The 20510-nt window shown below is 53.7% G+C and overlaps 1 protein-coding gene across 1 annotated transcript; it reads left to right on the top strand.

The window, feature by feature from the left end:
- Positions 1 to 6244: 6244 nt before the first annotated feature.
- Positions 6245 to 20508, top strand: LOC132207373 (SLAM family member 5-like). The gene is made up of 4 exons (XM_059642789.1): positions 6245 to 6333; positions 16408 to 16743; positions 17768 to 18058; positions 19648 to 20508. Exons 1-4 carry the CDS (start codon positions 6267 to 6269, stop codon positions 19836 to 19838), a joined length of 885 nt encoding a protein of 294 aa, XP_059498772.1. The 5' UTR covers positions 6245 to 6266; the 3' UTR covers positions 19839 to 20508.
- The last annotated feature ends 2 nt before the right edge of the window (positions 20509 to 20510 follow it).

Genomic DNA, 20510 nt, shown 5'->3' with positions numbered 1-20510 from the left:
CAATCCCAATGGCTGCGGTCCCTTTGCATGAAAGAAAATCCCACATTTCTGGGACCAATCCAGTAAATCACAACCACACATCAGCCCAAGTGGGAAGCAAAACTGAAATGAGAGAGAGAGAGAGAATCACAAACACTTCCTCTGAATAAAATTCTAGACTGAGTAAACAAATACCAGCAAAATACAGACTAACAATTTTCCCAGTCCATTTCCTTTCAGTAAGAAGCTCATGGAGAGACTTTCAGTTGTGAAGAAGAGGACTTGAGTGAGATTGGTTGGAATGTTGGGCTAGGGAAGGCTTCACTACGATTTTGAGAGCATTCTCACTTCTTCCCCTCAGGTCAGCATTGGTAGGCAGTCTGACTGAAGGCCAGGTGAAGCAAGACGGTGCAGGACATTACTGGAAACCAGGATGGGAGTAGGAGCCACCAAAGTTAGACGTACAAACAGATGATGTCAAGATCAGTGTTATTCAGCAACAGGATGATGGGGCCTGGACCTTTCTGTTACTCTGCATTGGCAATGGTGGGGTGGGGGGGAATGAATACTCCTTCCGTAAAGTTTTAGTTGGTATGATTGGGGAAGTAGTTTGATTCAACCAACAGCTTCAGCTGACTCAGTGTGAGTGCTTGCAATGACCAGGAAGGGATCTCTCGGGTCAAGAGTTCAGTGTGTAGGGCAACAACCTGACTGTGATCGCCACAGTCAGGTTGATGCCCTACACACTGAATTCTTGTCCTGAGAGATAATTTGAGCTGTTCCTCACATTCCACTTGTGGAGAAATTAAGTGGTCACATCTTCAACAAGGCTATCCTCAAGTGGTTGAGGATCACAGATTTTCCATGGCAGGTAGAGACCTGAGGCATTGCTGCTTGGCTCAGATACCATATTGGTGTGGTTGACAATGTTCCCTGAGCACTGGAGGTTCACAATTCAGAAGTGGAGCTGTCATCAGTTCATAGGTTGTGAATGTGTTTCATTGGGTGCTACAGGATTAAAGGAGTCCTGCATGAATTGATGTTATTTGTTCACTCATAGACAATGATTCTTTTTTGCTTTTTGCTGAGGATTCGCGTGTCTTGCAATAGGAGGTCAACCCAGCTATGTTGGCGTCTATGCTCCAGAAACAATCCTTATGATGTCATGGGATGGATTGTTCGCATGCATCTTCGTCAGGTATCTTCCACCTCTCTGACCCTGGCAAACACTGCACTGAAAGATATCATCCAGACAGGGAGAGATGGTGGAACCAGCACATTCATAGCCACAGAAAAATTCGTAGCAGCTGAGATGGGAGGAACCAGCAGTGAGGGTCTGAAATGGAGAGGTCTGAATGGAGGATGAACCTGAGATGAAAGAGGGCTACGTGGAGTGTGAGGGTCTGAAATGTGATTGCTGTTATGGTGAGGAACTGGGTTATGATCAAAATCAGAGATTGAGTTTATGGTGAAGGATTGAGGTTAGAGTGAGGGATTGGGGACTGGTGACGTTGGGGTATGGCCAAGGTCAGAGATTGCGGTTTCATTGAAAGATTGGGATCTGGTGAAGGGTTGGAGTATGGTCAATGATTAGGGTTTTGGTCAGGGTCTGGAGTTATTGTCAGGGGATCTGTTCAGGGATTGGGATCATGGCAAAGGATTAAGGTTATAGTGGAGGTTTGGGGTTACATTCAAGGATTGTTATTTTTATCAGTGTCAGGGATTTGGTTATGGTGAGGTATTGAGGTTATGATGAGGGATTGGGGTTATATTCAAGGATTGGTGTTCTGGTAATGATCAGGGATTTGTTGGATAAGGGATTAAAGTTACAGTGAGTATTTGGAGGTATAATGAAGGATTGATGTTCTGGTCATATTCAGGGATTTGGGTTATGGTGATGTATTAAGGTTCCTGGTGAACATTTGGGGTTATAGTCAAGCATTTGTGTTCTGTGTGGGATTTAGTGTTTCTGGTGAGGAATATGGGTTAAAGTCATAGTTTGGGCTTTTGGTCTGAGATTGAGATTATAGAGTAGGTCTGCTATTCTGTAAGGATGCTGGAAGAACACAGCAAGCCAGGCGGCATTTGGCAGAAAGGAGAAGTCAACGTTTAGGGTGCTACACTTCTTCAGACTAGATGTGGGGGTAGGGGGAGCTGTAGGTAAAGGGGTGGGAGGGGGGGTAGTGAAATGGTAATCTGGTTGGTCGATGAGAGGGATGAATCTGGTTGGTGGCTGGAAGGGAGGGTCAGAAGGCGGAATGGAAGGGAGGAGATGGCTCTGGAATGGGATCTGGAGGATGACTGGATAGGTTATTTGAAATTTGGGGACCTCAACGTTGAGTCCTCCAGGCTATAGGAAGCCCAGGCGGAAGATAAGGTAATAAAATGTGAGGCTGGATGAACACAGCAGGCCAAGCAGCATCTCAGGAGCACAAAAGCTGACGTTTCGGGCCTAGACCCTTCATCAGAGAGGGGGATGGGGAGAGGGAACTGGAATAAATAGGGAGAGAGGGGGGGGCGGACCGAAGATGGAGAGTAAAGAAGATAGGTGGAGAGAGTGTAGGTGGGGAGGTAGGGAGGGGATAGGTCAGTCCAGGGAAGACGGACAGGTCAAGGAGGTGGGATGAGGTTAGTAGGTAGATGGGGGTACGGCTTGGGGTGGGAGGAAGGGATGGGTGAGAGGAAGAACCGGTTAGGGAGGCAGAGACAGGTTGGACTGGTTTTGGGATGCAGTGGGTGGGGGGGAAGAGCTGGGCTGGTTGTGTGGTGCAGTGGGGGGAGGGGACGAACTGGGCTGATTTAGGGATGCAGTAGGGGAAGGGGAGATTTTGAAACTGGTGAAGTCCACATTGATACCATTAGGCTGCAGGGTTCCCAGGCGGAATATGAGTTGCTGTTCCTGCAACCTTGGGGTGGCATCATTGTGGCACTGCAGGAGGCCCATGATGGACATGTCATCTAGAGAATGGGAGGGGCAGTGGAAATGGTTTGCGACTGGGAGGTGCAGTTGTTTGTTGCGAACTGAGCGGAGGTGTTCTGCAAAGCGGCCTCCAAGCCTCCGCTTGGTTTCCCCAATGTAGAGGAAGCCACACCGGGTACAGTGGATGCAATATACCACATTGGCAGATGTGCAGGTGAGCCTCTGCTTAATGTGGAATGTCATCTTGGGGCCTGGGATAGGGGTGAGGGAGGAGGTGTGGGGACAAGTGTAGCATTTCCTGCGGTTGCAGGGGAAGGTGCCGGGTGTGGTGGGGTTGGAGGGCAGTGTGGAGCGAACAAGGGAGTCACGGAGAGAGTGGTCTCTCCGGAAAGCAGACAAGAGTGGGGATGGAAAAATGTCTTGGGTGGTGGGGTCGGATTGTAGATGGCGAAAGTGTCGGAGGATGATGCGTTGTATCCGGAGGTTGGTAGGGTGCTGTGTGAGAACGAGGGGGATCCTCTTAGGGCGGTTGTGGCGGGGGCGGGGTGTGAGGGATGTGTTGCGGGAAATACGGGAGACGCGGTCAAGGGCGTTCTCGATCACCGTGGGGGGAAAGTTGTAGTCCTTCAAGAACTTGGACATCTGGGATGTGCGGGAGTGGAATGTCTTATCGTGGGAGCAGATGCGGCTGAGGCAGGGGAATTGGGAATAGGGGATGGAATTTTTGCAGGAGGGTGGGTGGGAGGAGGTGTATTCTAGGTAGCTGTGGGAGTCGGTGGGCTTGAAATGGACATCAGTTACAAGCTGGTTGCCTGAGATGGAGACTGAGAGGTCCAGGAAGGTGAAGGATGTGCTGGAGATGGCCCAGGTGAACTGAAGGTTGGGGTGGAAGGTGTTGGTGAAGTGGATGAACTGTTCGAGCTCCTCTGGGGTGCAAGAGGCGGCGCCGATACAGTCATCAATGTCCCGGAGGAAGAGGTGGGGTTTGGGGCCTGTGTAGGTGCGGAAGAGGGACTGTTCCGCGTAACCTACAAAGAGGCAGGCATAGCCCATGGCCACCCCTTTAGTTTGTAGGAAGTGGGAGGAGTCAAAAGAGAAGTTGTTGAGGGTGAGGACGAGTTCAGCTAGGCGGATGAGAGTGTCGGTGGAGGGGGACTGGTCGGGCCTGCGGGACAGGAAGAAGTGGAGGGCCTTGAGGCCATCTGCATGCGGAATGCAGGTGTATAGAGACTGGACGTCCATGGTGAATATGAGGTGTTGGGGGCCAGGGAATTGGAAGTCCTAGAGGAGGTGGAGGGCGTGGGTGGTGTCACGGACGTAGGTGGGGAGTTCCTGGACCAAAGAGGAGAAAATGGAATCCAGATAGGTGAAGATGAGTTCGGTGGGGCAGGAGCAGGCTGAGACGATGGGTCAACCAGGGCAGGCAGGTTTGTGGATTTTGGGAAGGAGATAGAAACGGGCCGTGCGGGGTTGGGGAACAATGAGGTTGGAGGCTGTGGGTGGGAGGTCCCCTGAGGTGATGAGGTCGTGAATGGTGTTGGAGATGATGGTTTGGTGCTCGGGTGTGGGTTCATGATCGAGGGGGCGGTAGGAGATGGTGTCGGAGAGTTGGCGTCTGGCCTCGGCGATGTAGAGGAAGATAAGGTGTTGTTCTTCAAATTTGTTTTCCGAGTCACTGTGACACTGGAGGACGCTGAGGATGAACATGTTGGAGGGGGAGTGTGGGGGGAGAGTTGACAGAAGCTAGGAGGTTAGGCTGGCTGTTATGGGCCAGGCAAAGAGGCTAGGTGAAATGGTCCCTTAGTCTTTGCCTGAACAAAGAACAAAGAAAATTACAGCACAGGAACAGGCCCTTCGGCCCTCCAAGCCTGCACCAATCAAGATCCTCTGTCTAACCTGTCATCTATTTTCTAACAGTCTGTGTCCATTTGCTCACTGCCCATCCAGGTACCTGTCCAAATATATCCATAATCTCAATCTCAGACCAAAAGCCCAAACTCTGACTGTAACCCATATTCCTCACCAGAACCTAAATCCCGCACAGAACACCAATGCTTGACTATAACCCCAAATGTTCACCAGGAACCTTAATACATCACCATAACCCAAATCCCTGAATATGACCAGAACATCAATCCTTCATTATAACTAACGTGTCTGCGTCTACCACCTCCGCTGTACTGGTCATTTATTTCTTGCTAACATGCAGATACATTCTAATACCTGGGGTCAAAGCTCCATCTGCTGAACTGTAGAACCCCTTCAAATATTTAAGGTTACAGCATAAATATTTCAATCCCCACATTTTATATCCAGGTATCCCACGTTGTCTTAGGCTCTCAATCTATTCAAAGCTGGATGGATTTTGCAGCTACTCTCCTATTTAGCCCAAGAGAACTGCACAATTTCCAAATTTTCAACTGTCTTCTGTGAAAAACAGCGAGCAATATTAAACAAGAGAAACTTCGCATCTCACGTTCCACTTCCATGGCAACTTGGCATGCTTTCGGATGTTCCAGATAGAAATACACCCTAATTATCTTGCACCCAAGATAATTTAATTCTGTGAAACATGTATGATTGAGTGACGCAGTTTGATATCTCCTGGCCTTACCATGAGCCTAGGTATTCACCCTCGGCCCCTGCTGCAGACGCCAGATCGGCCTTTCCAAGAGTGAACCCATAGGAAGTGACTGGCCCGGATTTTATCCCCGGCTCTGCACTCGGATTCTGCGTACCAGACAGTGGGAATTTTGACTGACATCTTCAACGTCTCCTTGCTACTATTCAAAGTCCCCCAACTGCTTCAAGCTGACCACCATCATCCTGATACCAAAGGAAGCTCATGCAGTGTCCCTCAATGACTGCCACCCAAAGGCTCTGACCTCCATCATTAGGAGTACTTTGAAACATTAGTCCTGACTCACACCAGCTCACGCCTCCTCGCCCGCCCTGTCAGAAAAATTGATGGTCTCTTTTCTTGAAACTGAAGGCTGTTCGAAAATTCCTCTCCCAAACCTGTCTTCCCCTCCCCTTTTACTCTCTCTGCCCGCTTTCTCCTTCTTTTCATCCATGCTGCTTATGGGCAGGCCCCCCCTGACCTCCCGACTGCAGCAGTGGACAGGACCTCCTCCCAGCTTTGGGATGGAGACAGGAGCCACAGCGAATGATGATGGTAGTCTGAGGGGGTGACTCAGATGTAGGGCTACAGAGAGTGCACCGAGAGGCTGCGGTATGGGGGCTATAGTGTATTTGCCTCCGTGTGGTGCACTTTCTTTCAGAGGCTGCTTGTATTTCGTCTTTCCGCTCCAATCGCTTCCTTGTTTCACAATCTCAAACGTTTCCTCTTCCCTCTCTGTCCCTCTCAATGGCGATGTGTAATTTTAATATGAGATGGGCTTGTGAGCTGCTCATTATCTCTGCCTTCTGTGTCGGTGAGTAACAATTTTTATAAAGAGGGAGATTGAGAGTGAGTCAGAGAGGGAGATAGAGAGACTCAGAGAAGTGAGGGGAGAGAGAAGGAGAGAGAAAGACAGACAGAGGGAGGTAGATAGTGAGCCACGAGAGGTGGATAGACAGTGAGTCAGAGAGTGAGACAGAGTGACAGTCGGAAAGGATGATGGAGAGGGAGTCAGAGAGGAAGATAGAAAGTGAGAGTAACTCCTTGCTGTCCCTTTCCTGGGAGTGTTTGATGGGGAGACAGTCACACTGTGACACTGTCACAGGAGGACACTGTTACAGATGGAGACTGCTACACAGGGAGACTGTTACACTGTGAGACTATCACACCGGGACACAGTCACACCAGCACTGTGCCACACCGGGAGACTGTTACACCGGGATACTATCACACCAGTACACCGCCGCACCGGGACACTGTCATATCGGGAGACTGTCACACCGGGACACTGTCACACCGGGACACTGTCACACTGTGAGACTGTCACACCGGGACACAGTCACACCAGCACTGTGCCACACCGGGAGACTGTTACACCGGGATACTATCACACCAGTACACCGCCGCACCGGGACACTGTCATATCGGGAGACTGTCACACTGTGAGACTGTCACACTGTGAGACTGTCACACTGTGAGACTGTCACACTGTGAGACTGTCACACCGTGAGACTGTCACACTGTGAGACTGTCACACCGGGACACTGTCACACTGTGAGACTGTCACACCGGGACACTGTCACACTGTGAGACTGTCACACTGTGAGACTGTCACACTGTGAGACTGTCACACCGGGAGACTGTCACACCGGGAGACTGTCACACCGGGAGACTGTCACACCGGGACACTGTCACACCGTGAGACTGTCACACCGGGAGACTGTCACACCGGGACACTGTCACACGGTGAGACTGTCACACGGTGAGACTGTCACACCGGGACACTGTCACACCGGGACACTGTCACACCGGGACACTGTCACACTGTGAGACTGTCACACTGTGAGACTGTCACACCGGGACACAGTCACACCAGCACTGTGCCACACCGGGAGACTGTTACACCGGGATACTATCACACCAGTACACCGCCGCACCGGGACACTGTCATATCGGGAGACTGTCACACTGTGAGACTGTCACACTGTGAGACTGTCACACTGTGAGACTGTCACACCGGGACACTGTCACACTGTGAGACTGTCACACTGTGAGACTGTCACACCGGGACACTGTCACACTGTGAGACTGTCACACTGTGAGACTGTCACACTGTGAGACTGTCACACTGTGAGACTGTCACACCGGGACACTGTCACACCGGGACACTGTCACACCGGGACACTGTCACACCGTGAGACTGTCACACTGTGAGACTGTCACACCGGGACACTGTCACACTGTGAGACTGTCACACCGGGACACTGTCACACTGTGAGACTGTCACACTGTGAGACTGTCACACCGTGAGACTGTCACACCGGGAGACTGTCACACCGGGAGACTGTCACACCGGGAGACTGTCACACGGTGAGACTGTCACACCGGGACACTGTCACACCGGGACACTGTCACACCGGGACACTGTCACACCGGGACACCGTCACACCGGGACACCGTCACACCGTCACACCGGGACACCGTCACACCGGGACACCGTCACACCGGGACACTGTCACACCGGGACACTGACACACCGGGACACTGTCACACTGTGAGACTGTCACACCGGGACACTGTCACACTGGGAGACTGTCACACTGGGACACTGACACACCGGGACACTGTCACACTGTGAGACTGTCACACCGGGACACTGTCACACCGGGACACTGTCACACCGGGACACTGTCACACTGTGAGACTGTCACACCGGGACACTGTCACACCGGGACACTGTCACACCGGGACACTGTCACACTGTGAGACTGTCACACCGGGACACTGTCACACTGGGAGACTGTCACACTGGGACACTGACACACCGGGACACTGTCACACTGTGAGACTGTCACACCGGGACACTGTCACACCGGGACACTGTCACACCGGGACACTGTCACACCGGGACACTGTCACACTGGGAGACTGTCACACTGGGACACTGACACACCGGGACACTGTCACACTGTGAGACTGTCACACCGGGACACTGTCACACCGGGACACTGTCACACCGGGACACTGTCACACTGTGAGACTGTCACACCGGGACACTGTCACACCGGGACACTGTCACACCGGGACACTGTCACACCGGGACACTGTCACACTGTGAGACTGTCACACCGGGACACTGTCACACTGGGAGACTGTCACACTGGGACACTGACACACCGGGACACTGTCACACTGTGAGACTGTCACACCGGGACACTGTCACACCGGGACACTGTCACACCGGGACACTGTCACACCGGGACACTGTCACACTGGGAGACTGTCACACTGGGACACTGACACACCGGGACACTGTCACACCGGGACACTGTCACACCGGGACACTGTCACACCGGGACACTGTCACACTGTGAGACTGTCACACTGGGAGACTGTCACACTGGGAGACTGTCACACCGGGACACTGTCACACTGTGAGACTGTCACACCGGGACACTGTCACACTGGGAGACTGTCACACTGGGACACTGACACACCGGGACACTGTCACACTGTGAGACTGTCACACCGGGACACTGTCACACCGGGACACTGTCACACCGGGACACTGTCACACCGGGACACTGTCACACTGGGAGACTGACACACCGGGACACTGACACACCGGGACACTGTCACACTGTGAGACTGTCACACCGGGACACTGTCACACCGGGACACTGTCACACCGGGACACTGTCACACTGTGAGACTGTCACACTGGGAGACTGTCACACTGGGAGACTGTCACACCGGGACACTGTTACACCGGGACACTGTCACACTGGGAGACCGTCACACCGGGACACTGTCACACTGGGACACTGTTACACCGGGACACTGTCACACTGGGAGACTATCACACCGGGACACTGCAGAGAGGACTGGGAGGGTCGGGCTGGCTGTTGTGAAGGTCCCATTCAGGAGGAACGCAAAGCCTTCCTTGGCTCGATAGCATTGGAGCTCCTGATTATTCCTCTGCGTGAACTGTTTGTGGCACCAGTTCCTGGGCTGGCTGCAGTCCCCGCCTGACCCCACCAGTGGGTAGGTGTCAAATGGCTACGTCCAGGTGGGTGAACTAACATGGATCCCGTCGCACTGTCCACAACTAAACCGTCCACCTGCAGTCACGTTCAGACATCGTTGCTCATCACAAGTGCACGTAAACGGGCTGTTGTTCGCTTGGCAAGGCTGGCAGGGGCACTGCATCCGCGCACAGGAGGCGTCCTTAGGGACTAGAGCATATGCACTCACACCCTCCCTGTCCTGAGAAGCAATGCGGGGAACTTAGCGGGTTCGAGCATGTTGTGTGGTCCTTTCCCCGAGTTCCTGTACAGCTGGGGGACTGTACCCTATTTGAGTTTATCAGCTCTCCACATCTCCCTGGTGTTCCTCGTCGGTATTTACCGGTTTGGCCCACACAGGGTGCGTCTGGAGGTTAAAGGGGGTCCACCCGGGGCTGGCTGTGAACAACACCTCCGCTGACCGTGCCAGCGGGGAGCACACGGTCCTGTCACTGTGCAGATGTATCAGAGATAATGGGAACTGCAGATGCTCCTGAGATGCTGCTTGGCCTGCTGTGTTCATCCAGCCTCACATTTTGTTATCTTACTGTGCAGATGTACGTGGGTCTTGCAGAACAAGTCACTCTCCAGACCCAAACGCAATGAGACAGGGCACTGTGAGAAAGTGTGTGACAGAGGATGGCAGATTAATCATTGCTAAATGTCACAAAGTCTTATTTCTCAAAGTTAACAATGTTCCAAAAGCTACCCCGCCCTCACGCAGCTTCGGCAGTCCCAATCAATCTGCTTGGAGGTCTAGGAAAGGGTCGCTCTGTGAAGCAAATGTATCATATAAGATCTTAAGTGGCGTTCACACATTCTTTAAGTTGGGACCAATGTTTCCAGACGTATCGATGCAGGTGATGATAACTTCATCGGGGCCTTTCCATTTCGGGGCAAACCCAGGTTCACTGGGTAAGGTCTTTACCTTCACCCTGCGACCTGCCCGTGGGACCTCGGGACTAAGCTCCAAGTCCCTTTGTTCATCTTGGACATCCGACCTGTCCCACACGGCTTGGAGCAACGTGGCAGCCCCTTTCCTTGTCAGGAGTGGCTGTTAGTGGCTGGCCGTGTTTCTCCCAGCAGCTGCTCTCTGAGAGGCCCTGTTTGCCACAACATTGGCAGATCCCCCCAGGTCTCCCTTTGTTCTGTCTGGGGGCTCTACATTCTCCAGCCTAGTGCCCTTTCTTACCACAGGAATGACAAGTGACTTTCAGTTTTATCCTTGTCGCGGCACCCACGATTCCCTGTCTGATACGGACAGTGGGTTGTCCTCCCATCCCTCCGTTATCCCAGATGCCCATTCTCCCAATTCCTCATAATCTCTTGTGGCAATTACGCCCATTTTCGGAATTGCCCGGTGGGCAGGTGATAGCCCATCTTTGAATTCCTGTATAAAAACCCTATCTGTTCGAATTGCCTCCGGCACCCCGGAACATTCTGGGGATAACTTAAACAACTGTTCTCCGTACTCCGAAGCCCCTTCTCCCTTCTGTTGTTTAGTGATTGTGATCTTAGACCAGTCAGTACGGCATTCCCCAGGGCCCTTCGGGCTTCAGGTTTGAAGCGATTGAAGGTTTGCTCGTGTGGCCTCTTTCTGCTGTTAACTCTACACCATACACCCACCATCCACCTCGGGAATCGTGCCTGGCCTGGCCTGCAGCGTTAGCCTGACCAGAACCATCCCCCATCCATCGCCACTTACCTTGTGGACATGCCCCCTGAACGAGTTGATGTGTGTCTCCTCAGTGTAGTTGGTGCCCCCCCGAGATGGTGCCTGACTCACCTCAGAACACAGCATTTGTGCTTTGAGGTTGTAATCTTCCCAGGGAGGCCAAGACCTGCTGCCTGTCTCTGGGTGTGAAGGGGTGATACCTCCCGCTAGGGTTTGCCAGGGTCCCACCCCGGGTTACTGGGGTGAGGTTTGCTTCCTCACTTAGACTCCAGTCTGGAGCATTTGGCCCCTCTTTGGGATAGTATGAGGGTGGTGGCCCCCACTGGCCTTCTGCTAAAACCTGGCTCCTTTTTTCTAGCTCTCTGATCTGTGATTCTCGGATCCTCTTTTCCTCTGTCCACCTTTCGGTGGACTCGGATGTTTCCGTTATAAGGCCGGCCAATTGATGTATTAAAAGAACATTCACAATCCTGCCTTTCTTCTGGCCTCGGAGGCAATTTTGCTGTTGTTCCAGGGCCTGGGACAGGCCCCATCCCCCTTTTCTCATCTGCTTAATGAGTGAGTGTCTATCTGTCACATATTGATCGATGAGAGACCCAGGGGCTCCCCACTGACCTTCTTTCCCCACCATAATATATAATAGATTTCTACTCGCAACCTTCCTCCGACCCTGACCCTAACCCCAAACCCCAACCCAACCCAACCCCAACCACAAACCCTAACCACAACCCCAACCCTAAACCCAACCCCAACCCCAACCCAACCCCAAACCCAACCCTAAACCCAACCCGAAACCCAACCCCAACCCAACCCCAACCCTAAAACCAACCCCAACCCCAACCCCAACCCAACCCCAACCCCAAACCCAACCCCAAACCCTAACCACAACCCCAACCCTAAACCCAACCCCAACCCGAAACCCAACCCCAACCCAACACCAACCCCAACCCCAACCCAACCCCTAACCACAACCCCAACCCTAAACCCAACCCTAACCCCAATGCAACCCCAACCCTAACCCTAAACCCCAACAATAAACCCAACCCCAACCGCAACCCTAAACCCCAACCCTAAACCCAACCCCAACCCCAACCCCAACCCCAACCCAACCGCAACCCAAACCCCAACCCCAACCCTAAACCCAACCCCAACCCCAACCCCAACCAAAACCCAACCCCAACCCTAAACCCAACCCCAACCCCAACCCCAAAATTAACCCTAACCCCAAACCCAACCCTAAACTCAACCCCAACCCCAACCCAACCCCAACCCTAGCCCAACCCCAACCCTAGCCCAACCCCAACCCTAAACCCAACCCCAACCCCAAACCCAACCCCAACCCCAACATTAACCCTAACCCCAACCCCAACCCAAAACCTAACCCCAATCCCAACCCAAACCCAACCCCAACCCCAACCCAAACCCTAACCCTAACCACAACACCAACCGCAAACCCAACCACAACCCCAACTCCAAACCCAACCCTAAACCCGACCCTGACCCTGATCCTAACCCAAACCCAAACCCAAACCCAAGCCCTAACCCCAACCCCAACCCTAAATCCAACCCAAACCCCAACCCCAACCCCAACCCTAACCCTAAGCACAACCCAACCCCAAGCCCAAGTCCAACCCCAACACCAACCCCAACCCTAAACCAGACCCCGACCCTGACCGTAACCCGAACCTAAACCCAAGCCCTAACCCCAACCCCAACCCCAAACCCAACCCAAATCCCAACACAACCCCAACACAACCCCAACACCAACCCCAACCCTAACGCGAGCCACAACCCAACCCCAAGCCCAACCCCAACCCCAACCCTAAACCCGACCCCGACCCTAACCCAAACCCAAACCCAGGCCCGAACACCAACCCCAACCCTAAACCCAACCCCAACCCCAACCCTAAACCCAACCCCAACCCCAACCCTAACCCTAACCACAACCCAACCCTAAACCCAACCCCGAACCCAAACCCAAGCCCTAACCCCAACCCCAACCCCAACCCCAAACCCAACCCAAACCCCAACCCCAACCCCAACCCTAACCCTAACCACAACCCAACCGCAAGCCCAACCCCAACCCCAACACCAACCCCAACCCTAAACCAGACCCCGACCCTGACCGTAACCCGAACCTAACCACAACCCAACCCCAAGCCCAACCGCAACTCCAACACCAACCCCAACCCTAAACCAGACCCCGACCCTGACCGTAACCCGAACCTAAACCCAAGCCCTAACACCAACCCCAACCCTAACCCTAACCATAATCCTAATCCTAACCCCAACCCAACCCCAACCCAACCCCAACCCTAAACCCAACACCAACCCCAACCCTAAACCCAACCCCGACCCTGACCCTGACCCTAACCCAAACCCAAACCCAAGCCCTAACACCAACCCCAACCCAAACCCTAACCCTAATCCTAATCCTAACCCCAACCCAACCCCAACCCAACCCCAACCCCAAACCCAACCCTAACCCCAACCCCAACATTAACCCTAACCCCAAACCCAACCCCAACCCTAAAATCAACCCCAACCCCAACCCAACCCCAACACTAGCCCCAACCCCAACCCTAAACCCAACCCCAACCCCAACCCTAAACCCAACCCCAACCCTAACCCCAACCCCAACATTAACCCTAACCCCAACCCCAACCCAAAACCCAACCCCAACCCAAACCCAACCCCAACCCAAACCCAAACCCTAACCGCAACCCCAACACCAACCGCAAACCCAACCACAACCCCAACCCCAAACCCAACCCTAAACCCGACCCTGACCCTGACCCTAACCCGAACCCAAACCCAAGCCCTAACCCCAACCCAAACCCCAACCCAACCCCAACCCTAACCCCAACCCTAACCCTAACCACAACACAACCCCAAGCCCAACCCCAACACCAACCCCAACCCCAACCCTACGCAGGACCCCGACCCTGACCGTAACCCGAACCTAAACCCAAGCCCTAACCCCAACCCCAACCCCAACCCAAACCCCAACCCAACCCCAACCCAACCCCAACCCAACCCCAACCCCAACACCAACCCCAACCCCAAGCCCAACCCCAGCCCTAAACCCAACCCCGACCCCGACCCTGACCCTAACCCGAACCCAAACCCAAGCCCTAACACCAATCCCAACCCTAACCCTAATCCTAATCCTAACCCCAACCCAACCCCTACCCTAAACCCAACACCAACACAAACCCTAAACCCAACCCCAACCCCAATCCCACCTCCAACCCCAACCTCAATCCCAACCCTAACCCTAACCCTAACCCTAGCCCCGACCCAAACCCTAAACCCAACTCCAACCCCAATCCCAACCCTAAACCCAACCCCAACCCAACCCCAAACCTAACTCTAAACCCCAACCCTAAACCCAACTCCAACCCTAAACCCCAAACCTAAACACAAACCCAAACCCATCCCCAACCGGAACCCAACCCCAACCGCAACCCAACCCCAACCCTACCCCCGACCCCAACACTAACCCTAAACCCAACCCCAACCCCAAACCCTAACCACAACCCCAACCCCAACCCAAGCCCAACTCCAACCCCAACACTAACCCTAAACCCCACAACAACCCTAAACCCCAACCCTAAACCTAAGCCCAACCCCAACCGCAACCCCAACCCGAAACCCAACCTAAACCCCAGCCTCAACTGCAACCCCAACCCCAAACCCTAACCTCAACCCCAAACCCAACTCCAACCGCAACTCTAGCCCCAAACCCTAACCCGAACCCGAACCCTAATGCTAACCCTAACCATAACCCTAACGCTAACCCTATCCCTAACCCTAACCCTAACCCTAAACCGAACCCTATCCCAAACCTTAACCCAAACCCTATCACTATCCCTGACCCTAACCCTAACCCTAACCCTAACCCTATCCCTAACCCTAACCCTGTCCCTAACCCTATCCCTAACACTAACCCTAAGCCGAACACTATCCCTATCCCTGACCCTAACACTAACCCTAACCCTAAACCGAACCCTATCCCAAACTCTATCCCGAACCCTATCCCTAACCCTAACCCTAACCCGAACCCTATCCCTATCCCTGACCCTAACTCTAACCCTATCCCTAACTCTAACCCTAAGCCGAACACTAACCCTATCCCTAACCTGAACCCTATCCCTATCCCGGACCCTGACCCAACCCTAACCCTAACCCCAACCTGAACCCTATCCCTCACCCTAACCCTATACCTGTCTCTACCCCTGATCCTAACTGTGAGCTTAACCCTAACCATGCTCCTAACCCTAACCTGAACCATAAACCTGATTCTATCTCTCCCAATTGTGTAACCCTCCAGGCTTAGGGTCTACTCCAGGATCAGGAACACTCCAGATTCCAGGCCTGTTCCAAATTCACGTCCTACTCCAGATTCATGGCAAACTCGACATTTAGGGACAACTTCAGTCTCAAACCTAGTCTCCATTCGAGTCTGAATCTAGTTTGAAGACCGATTTGAGATTCAGGGCCTAATCCAGGTTCAGGGCCTAATCCAGATTCAGGGCCTAATCCAGATTCAGAACCTAATCCAGATTCAGGGCCTAATCCACATTCAGGGTGTAATCCAGGTTCAGGGCCTAATCCAGGTTCAGGGCCTAATCCAGGTTCAGGGCCTAATCCAGGTTCAGGGCCTAACCCACGTTCAGGGCCTAACCCACGTTCAGGGCCTAACCCACGTTCAGGGCCTAATCCAGGTTCAGATTCTAATCCACATTCAGGGCCTAATCCAGGCTCAGGGCCAAATCCAAATTCAGGGCCTAATCCACATTCAGGATCTTATCCAGGTTCAGGGCCTAATCCAGGTTCAGGGCCTAACCCACGTTCAGGGCCTAATCCAGGTTCAGGGCCTAATCCAGGTTCAGGGCCTAATCCAGGTTCAGGGCCTAATCCAGGTTCAGGGCCTAATCCAGGTTCAGGGCCTAATCCAGGTTCAGGGCCTAATCCAGGTTCAGGGCCGAGCCCAGCCCCCCCATCTGGGTCTGCCTGCTCTCAGCTCCCTGCCCTCTCCCCCTGGCACCCACCCCAGTGTATCATTGGGAGACCCTCAGAGAGAAAACTGAGAGATATCAGGAGGGAGGCATGGTATACTAACACATATAATTTTTTCCATTTGAAGGTCAGTGGGAAGTGAATATTAAAATTCCACATTTCCTTGTGAACGGGACCGTGGGACACTCAGTCTGGTTACTTGTGGAAATCGACCCGATCCCACAGCGTGCAGAAATCACCTGGAAATTCAGTGTAGAATCTCTCCAGGTACCCATCGCTCGATTTGATGTCAGTGAGAATAAATCAAAGATATTTCCACAAACTGAGTTTGAAGGAAGAACGACACTGCACCACAACCACACCCTCCAGATAGACAACCTGCGGGTCAGTGACGGAGGGACTTACACAGTTACTGTAACAGCAAGACAAGATTATACAGAAGAGATTTCTCTCCAGGTTTATGGTGAGTCTATTCAGTACAGGCTGGAGAGGGCCCTGTGCCCCTCTCCCTCAGTGAGGGGGAGTCCGTGTCTCTGTCCCTCAGTGAGGGGGAGTCTCTCTGTGTCCCTGTCCCTCAGTGAGGGGGGGGCCTGTGCCCCTGTCCCTCAGTGAGGGGGAGTCTGTGTCCCTGTCCCTCAGTGAGGGGGAGTCTCTCTGTGTCCCTGTCCCTCAGTGAGGGGGAGTCTGTGTCCCTGTCCCTCAGTGAGGGGGAGTCTCTCTGTGACCCTGTCCCTCAGTGAAGGGGAGTCTCCCTGTGCCCCTGTCCCTCAGTGAGGGGGAGTCTCTCTGTGTCCCTGTCCCTCAGTGAGGGGGAGTCTCTCTGTGACCCTGTCCCTCAGTGAGGGGGAGTCTCTCTGTGTCCCTGTCCCTCAGTGAGGGGGAGTCTGTGTCCCTGTCCCTCAGTGAGGGGAAGTCTGTGTCCCTGTCCCTCAGTGAGGGGGAGTCTCTCTGTGACCCTGTCCCTCAGTGAAGGGGAGTCTCCCTGTGCCCCTGTCCCTCAGTGAGGGGGAGCCTCTCTGTGCCCCTGTCCCTCAGTGAGGGGGAGTCTCTCTGTGCCCCACTCCCTCAGTGAGGGGGAGTCTCTCTGTGCCCCTGTCCCTCAGTGAGGGGGAGTCTCTCTGTGCCCCACTCCCTCAGTGAGGGGGAGTCTCTCTGTGCCCCTGACCCACAGTGAGGGGGAGACTCTCTGTGCCCCTGTCGCTCAGTGAGGGGGAGTCTCTCCAAGCCCCTGTCCCTCAGTGAGGGGGAGTCTCTCCAAGCCCCTATCCCTCAGTGAAGGGGAGTTTCTCTCTGTCCATGTCCCTCAGTGAGGGGGAGTCTCTCTGTGTCCCTGCCCCTCAGTGAGGGGAAGTCTCTCTTTGTCCGTGTCCCGCAGTGAGGGGGAAGTCTCTCCGAGCCACTGTCCCACAGTGAGGGTGGAGTCTCGAGTAGAGAGAGACAGAGGAATGTTTCTGGAGGTTACTAACAGCCTTTCCTTGTTCACACAGAGCCTGTGTCTGTGCCCACCATGGAGCTGATAGAGAACGTCTCAGCTGAGAGGTGTAATGTGACTCTGCGGTGCTCTGTGGGCAGTGGAAGTCACATTCACTATACCTGGACGTGGCTGGGGTCCAATGTGAATGATGGGCCGATGGAGCAGGTCTCTGGGAACCCAGGGGAGCTGGAAGTGTCAGTGGGACGGTCTCAGTCCATCCACTATCGCTGTACAGTGTGGAACCCTGTCAGTGAGGAGAGCGCTGAGTTCAGGATAGAGACACCCTGCACAAAATCACAGGAAGGTCAGTGTGTATCCTAAACCCCACACCAACAGGTCAGTGTCGGTCCTAAACCCCACACCAACAGGTCAGTGTCTATCCTAAACCCCACACCAACAGGTCAGTGTGTATCCTAAACCCCACACCAACAGGTCAGTGTCTATCCTAAACCCCACACCAACAGGTCAGTGTGTATCCTAAACCCCACACCAACAGGTCAGTGTCTATCCTAAACCCCACACCAACAGGTCAGTGTCTATCCTAAACCCCACACCAACAGGTCAGTGTGTATCCTAAACCCCACACCAACAGGTCAGTGTGTATCCTAAACCCCACACCAACAGGTCAGTGTGTATCCTAAACCCCACACCAACAGGTCAGTGTATATCCTAAACCCCACACCAACAGGTCAGTGTCTATCCTAAACCCCACACCAACAGGTCAGTGTCTATCCTAAACACCACACCAACAGGTCAGTGTGTATCCTAAACCCCACACCAACAGGTCAGTGTGTATCCTAAACCCCACACCAACAGGTCAGTGTGTATCCTAAACCCCACACCAACAGGTCAGTGTCTATCCTAAACCCCACACCAACAGGTCAGTGTGTATCCTAAACCCCACACCAACAGGTCAGTGTCTATCCTAAACCCCACACCAACAGGTCAGTGTCTATCCTAAACCCCACACCAACAGGTCAGTGTCTATCCTAAACCCCACACCAACAGTTCCCCTTACCGTCTCGTAGCAACAAAACGCTCCTGGACTCACCACATAAACACAGCGGCTACAAGAGCAGCTCAAAGGCTGGGAATCCTGCAGCGAGTAACTCCCGTCCTGTCTCCCCCCAAATCCTGTCCCACCATCTACAAGGCACAAGGCAGGAGTGGGATGGGATACTCCCCACTTGCCCCTGGATGGGGGCAGCTCCAAAAACACTCGAGAAGCTCGACACCATCCAGGACAAAGCAGCCCCCGCTCGATTGGCACCGCATCCACAAACATCCCACTCCCTCCCCCACCCCCCGACGCTCAGTCGCAGCAGTGTGTACCATCTACAAGATGCTCTGCAGAAATTCACCAAAGATCCTCAGGGAGCACCTTCGAAACCCCACGACCCACTTCCATCCAGAAGGACAAGGGGCAGCAGGTACATGGGACCCCCACCCACTGCATGTTCCCCTCCGAGACCCTCCCCATCCCGACTTGGAAATATATCCCCATTCCTTCGGTGTCACTGTGTCAGAATCCCTGGAATTCCTTCCCTAAGGGTACCCTGTGGATCACTGAGGGAGCTTTTCTCTGTGTCTAACCCTGTGCTGTCCCTGCCCTTGGAGTGTTTGCTGGGGGACAGTGTAGAGGGAGCTTTACCCTGTATCTAACCCCGTGCTGTCCCTGTGAGTGTTTGATGGAGGACAGTGTAGAGGGAGCTTTACTCTGTGTCTAACCCCGTGCTGTCCCTGGGGGTGTTTGATGGGGGACAGTGTAGAGGGAGCTTTACTCTGTGTCTAACCCCGTGCTGTCCCTGGGAGTGTTTGATGGGGGACAGTGTAGAGGGAGCTTTACCCTGTATCTAACCCCGTGCTGAGACGTGTTCTCTCTCTCTGTTTCAGCTCTGTCTGGTTGGACGAAGCACGCAACGTGGGTCTCTGTGCTGCGGAACTGTCTGGGTGGGACTGTTCTGCTGGTCCTCATGGTCCTGCTGGCTTCCGCCGAATACTGTCCAATCTACAGAGGCCTCAGGCCCGGGACCACGACGGGAGCCCCCTCCCACACCCCTCACAACCTCCCGAGCAAAACGTAACTCCCTGCCCCTGAGCCTCCTTTCACTCTCTTCAAGCCTTCACCATTCCCTCCATCGCACCGATACCCATTGATGCTGGGTCATCGTTGGCACAGCAGGATCCCACATTTACACAGCAGGATCCCACATTGGCGCAGCCAGATACCTCATTGGCACAACAGGATCCCACGTTGGCACAGCAGGATCCCACATCGGCACAGCAGGATTCCACATTTACATGGCGAGACCCCACATTGGCGCAGCAGGATCCCACATTGGCGCAGCAGGTCTCCACATTGGCACCCGCCGAGGCCCACCAGCCTTTGCTGGATCCCAGTGCCGGGAGCCACCGACCTCTTTGCCTGTGTGCCTCGGCTCATTTCTCCAGCACAAGGCACTGGTCACTCACATCGCAGGGGGGCTCCCGCACCCCCCTCCTTCAGCCTGACACCAGGCCGAACGTCCTCCCTCTTGTCCCTCCGGGCACACCCAGGGCATTAGCCTGAAGCACCCCTGTCCACAGCCCAACCAAATGTTAGGATCACTATTCCCTAAATATCTCTTTCGCCACATCTGACAAGCTGAGCCCACCTCATTTCCAAGGAGAGGAACTGGGCGGGGAGGGGGGAGCGTAGAAACCATTCCAATATCAAATTAAAATATAAACAAGGAAATAAATTGCAAAAACTTTGT

The sequence above is a fragment of the Stegostoma tigrinum genome, chromosome 46, assembly GCF_030684315.1.
Source record: "Stegostoma tigrinum isolate sSteTig4 chromosome 46, sSteTig4.hap1, whole genome shotgun sequence".
Taxonomy (NCBI): Eukaryota; Metazoa; Chordata; class Chondrichthyes; order Orectolobiformes; family Stegostomatidae; genus Stegostoma; species Stegostoma tigrinum.
The sequence above is the reverse complement of the archived record's forward strand: the minus strand, read 5'-3'. Positions and strand labels throughout refer to the sequence as shown.

What these genes read in the sequence shown, in the direction of transcription:
- LOC132207373 (XM_059642789.1), top strand. Translation starts at nt 6,267, where the DNA reads ATGGCGATGTGTAATTTTAATATGAGATGGGCTTGTGAGCTGCTCATT. An exon ending in TATCTCTGCCTTCTGTGTCG is followed by an intron (nt 6,334 to 16,407) that starts GTGAGTAACAAT and finishes TTCCATTTGAAG; the next exon opens with GTCAGTGGGAAGTGAATATT. An exon ending in GATTTCTCTCCAGGTTTATG is followed by an intron (nt 16,744 to 17,767) that starts GTGAGTCTATTC and finishes TTGTTCACACAG; the next exon opens with AGCCTGTGTCTGTGCCCACC.